General features: G+C 32.3%; 1 protein-coding gene across 1 annotated transcript; it reads left to right on the top strand.

The window, feature by feature from the left end:
- The first annotated feature begins 205 nt into the window (after positions 1 to 205).
- On the top strand, positions 206 to 2221 carry LOC127135240 (protein WALLS ARE THIN 1). The gene is made up of 5 exons (XM_051062010.1): positions 206 to 426; positions 600 to 662; positions 832 to 1393; positions 1630 to 1781; positions 2026 to 2221. The coding sequence occupies exons 1-5, from the start codon at positions 206 to 208 to the stop codon at positions 2219 to 2221; spliced, it is 1194 nt and encodes a 397-aa protein (XP_050917967.1).
- The last annotated feature ends 1335 nt before the right edge of the window (positions 2222 to 3556 follow it).

The following is a 3556-nucleotide window of genomic DNA, read 5'->3' as shown; positions in this document are numbered from 1 at the left end:
AATTTAAAAGAATGTTGTTTTTCTCTGTATTTAGTTTTTAAATACAGAGAAAACAGTTTTTAAATAACCTTTCCAACAAGCCCTATATATTCCTTCAACTTTCATCCTCTATTCACCACCTTCTACCTCTATTTTACTAAACCTAAATTATTTGTTCGATATTCTATCTACTTTATATTGATAGTGTGACAATTATTCTCCAACAATGGCTGATTCAAGTTCAGTTTCTACAAAGAGAATGCGGTGTTCAATTCCTGAAAGGTTTCAACTGCATGCAGCCATGTTGGCTTTACAATTTGGTTATGCTGGTTTTCATGTTGTCTCAAGAGCTGCTCTTAATATGGGAATTAGCAAATATGTTTTTCCAGTCTATAGGAACATTATTGCTCTTCTTATACTTCTTCCCTTTGCATATTTCTTCGAAAAGTTAGTACCATTCAATATTTGTGTATATTTTATGAATTAAATGATAAAAGTTTGTCAAAAATATAGTCACGTGATATTAATATAACATATAAATTTTTTAAATACTATTACTATATCTTTATTTAATTATAATCCATGATTCTTACCTTCTTCTTTCTTTTCTTTTTGTTCAGGAAGAAGAGACCACCCATTAATTTCTACTTTCTCTGCCAATTCTTCTTTCTGGCACTTGTTGGGTATGTCTATATATTGCATTAATTTAAGGATAACTTTATAATTTTATAACATGACTTTAAATTGCGGATGCGGTTGCGATTGTCGCTATATATTGCAATTGTCGCTATATAATTTTAAAACATGAATTTAAGGATAACTTTATAATTTTAAAACATAACTTTATAATAGGATTACAGCAAACCAAGCTTTCTACTTGCTTGGTTTGGAAAACACAAGTCCAACCTTTGCATCAGCAGTGCAGAACTCTGTCCCCGCCATAACATTTCTTATGGCAGTAATTCTAAGGATAGAGAAAGTGAAACTTAACAGAAAAGATGGATTGGCAAAAGTAGCAGGAACAATATTATGTGTAGTTGGTGCAACAATAATTACATTATACAAAGGTCCAACAATATATACTCCAAGTAGTCACTTAAATAGCACTTCAACAATGATAACTGAAGTAACAACAACACCAATAATTGATTTTTGGAAAATGTCACTTGGTGATGCTAAGGGAAAAAACTGGACACTTGGTTGTGTTTATCTTTTTGGACATTGTTTATCTTGGTCTGGTTGGCTTGTGTTTCAAGCACCTATCCTTAAGAAGTATCCAGCTCGCCTTTCTGTCACTTCGTATACATGTTTCTTTGGTCTCTTGCAATTTCTTCTTATTGCTTTGGTTTGCGAAAGAAATTCTCAAGCTTGGTTATTTAACTCAAGCGGCGAAGTTTTCACTATTTTATATGTCGTAAGTTATCATCGGTATAATTAAGTTTAAATATAGTACACTAATCAGAATCTTCTACATCTGATCCACGATGCAACAATTGTGCTAACTATAGGATTTCGAGAAATAAATTCTCGGTGTGTTATAGTCCACATGATTGTTGCATCGAACATGTAAAAGATTCAAACTTTATAACACATGATTGAACCGAGAATTTTTATTATTATTTGGATTTGAACATCTATTAATAATTGCAGGGAGTTGTGGCATCTGGAATTGCATCAGCGGTACAAATTTGGTGTATTGATAGACAAGGTCCTGTGTTTGTTGCTGTGTATCAACCTGTTCAAACTTTTGTTGTTGCTTTCATGGCTTCTATTGCTTTAGGAGAAGAGTTCTACTTGGGAGGGTTAGTCTTAAACATATTTAAGTTCCTTAATTTGAATATTTATGATAAATTTTACTATACACATTTTCCATCTTATACAAAGTATTTATTCTTTATTAAAGAAGCCTGCATAAGATGAAATATAGTATAAATATACGTTTATAAAGTTGATTTATATCCGATTCAAAATTTTAGGATTTTTAATTCTCATGAAACATTAACTTTCAATTTAAATACTTCATAATAACGTTTCTTTTTATTATAGGATCATTGGGGCAATAATTATTGTAGGTGGACTATACTTTGTTTTATGGGGTAAAAGTGAAGAAAATAAATTTACAATGGAACAACTTGCATTCGCACCATCGACTACAGAAGATAGTCACATTAGGCCCACAAGTGTTGCTAATGAATCATCAATTCATCAACCATTTCTCTCTTCATCGAAGGAAAATGTTTGATTAAGATATTAAATTAAGTACTATCTTATGTCATGAAGTTTTTGTGTGATGGGATCTAATGTTTTTTATTTAGAATGTGAGTTTTAATGGAAATATTGTAAGAGTGGATGTAAATTAAAATGGGGCCTAGAGCTTTATGAAACTATCCCCATATGAATTTATAAATGATAGTTGATAAATTTATGGTTTGATTTAAGGAAAGCAATTGTTTGAGATTTTTATATATAGTTTAGAGTTATTATCACGCATGACATGGATGGAATGAGCATAGTGAGCCACATAATTTTGTAAGATTTTAATCGGTTACTGTTCAAAGCTCACCACAGAGGTAAGGATAGAAAAGTCCAATTAAGATAAGACTCAGTCTAAGAGTGTGCATAGGAAGATATTGAGAGCTTACTCTAACTAGGAACATAAGATCCACACTCAAGCTTCACACTCGGAGGATTTTCCATTGTCAAATATAATCGAAATGTGTCCCGTGTGTTACATATAACTGGTTTGGATGTTGGAGTACTAACCTTATATATCTTTCCCGTTCTTCCCCATCGTAGGGAACTTGTCATCAGAGCGTTCAATCTTAAATGGAACAATGTAAGAATTGAATTTAGATTCTTAATTGGAACAATGACAAGATTTTATTGTAGGAACAATGACTTTGGGAGATCATTATAGTGATTCATGACTTTGGGATCATAAAGATTTTATTGTAGGAATTCCTGAGAATCTAAATTCAATTCTTACATACAGTGTCATTGTTCCAATTAAGAAACATAAATAATATATGTGAATGACACTGTATGTAAGAATTGAATTTAGATTCTCAGGAATTCCTACAATAAAATCTTTATGATCCCAAAGTCATGAATCACTATAATGATCTCCCTTAAAAGATGAAGAAGACGTCAATAATGGCATTTTAGGGAGATCGTTACTTGCAGCGCTAGATGCAATAGCCTTTAAATTAATTTGAATATAAAATATCACAATGATTTTGGAAAACCATTTGTCAATTCAATCCGTCTATGTGGACCCCACCTGATACATTGAACTATACTAAAGAACCCCTTGCCAACCACAGTCACCTATAAGAAGAAAATGAAGAAGACTCGTGAGATCACTATCACTTTGGTCGACCTAGACATACGAGAAGATGAAACCCCGTGAGATGATGAGCTAAACTCACCATTGGGGATCAACGTGAAGTCCTTGAGGCTGATTATAGACAAAAATTTGAGTTCGTGCAACTTGATGATAATCTGGCAAGATCGGTCTGTATAAGAGCTTATTTGCCACTAGTAGTGAGGAAGCTCATTGAGTAATATAAATCCAATG

The sequence above is a fragment of the Lathyrus oleraceus genome, chromosome 4 (assembly GCF_024323335.1).
Source record: "Lathyrus oleraceus cultivar Zhongwan6 chromosome 4, CAAS_Psat_ZW6_1.0, whole genome shotgun sequence".
In the NCBI taxonomy this organism is placed as follows: domain Eukaryota; kingdom Viridiplantae; phylum Streptophyta; class Magnoliopsida; order Fabales; family Fabaceae; genus Lathyrus; species Lathyrus oleraceus.
This window is presented reverse-complemented; position numbering and strand designations above follow the sequence as displayed.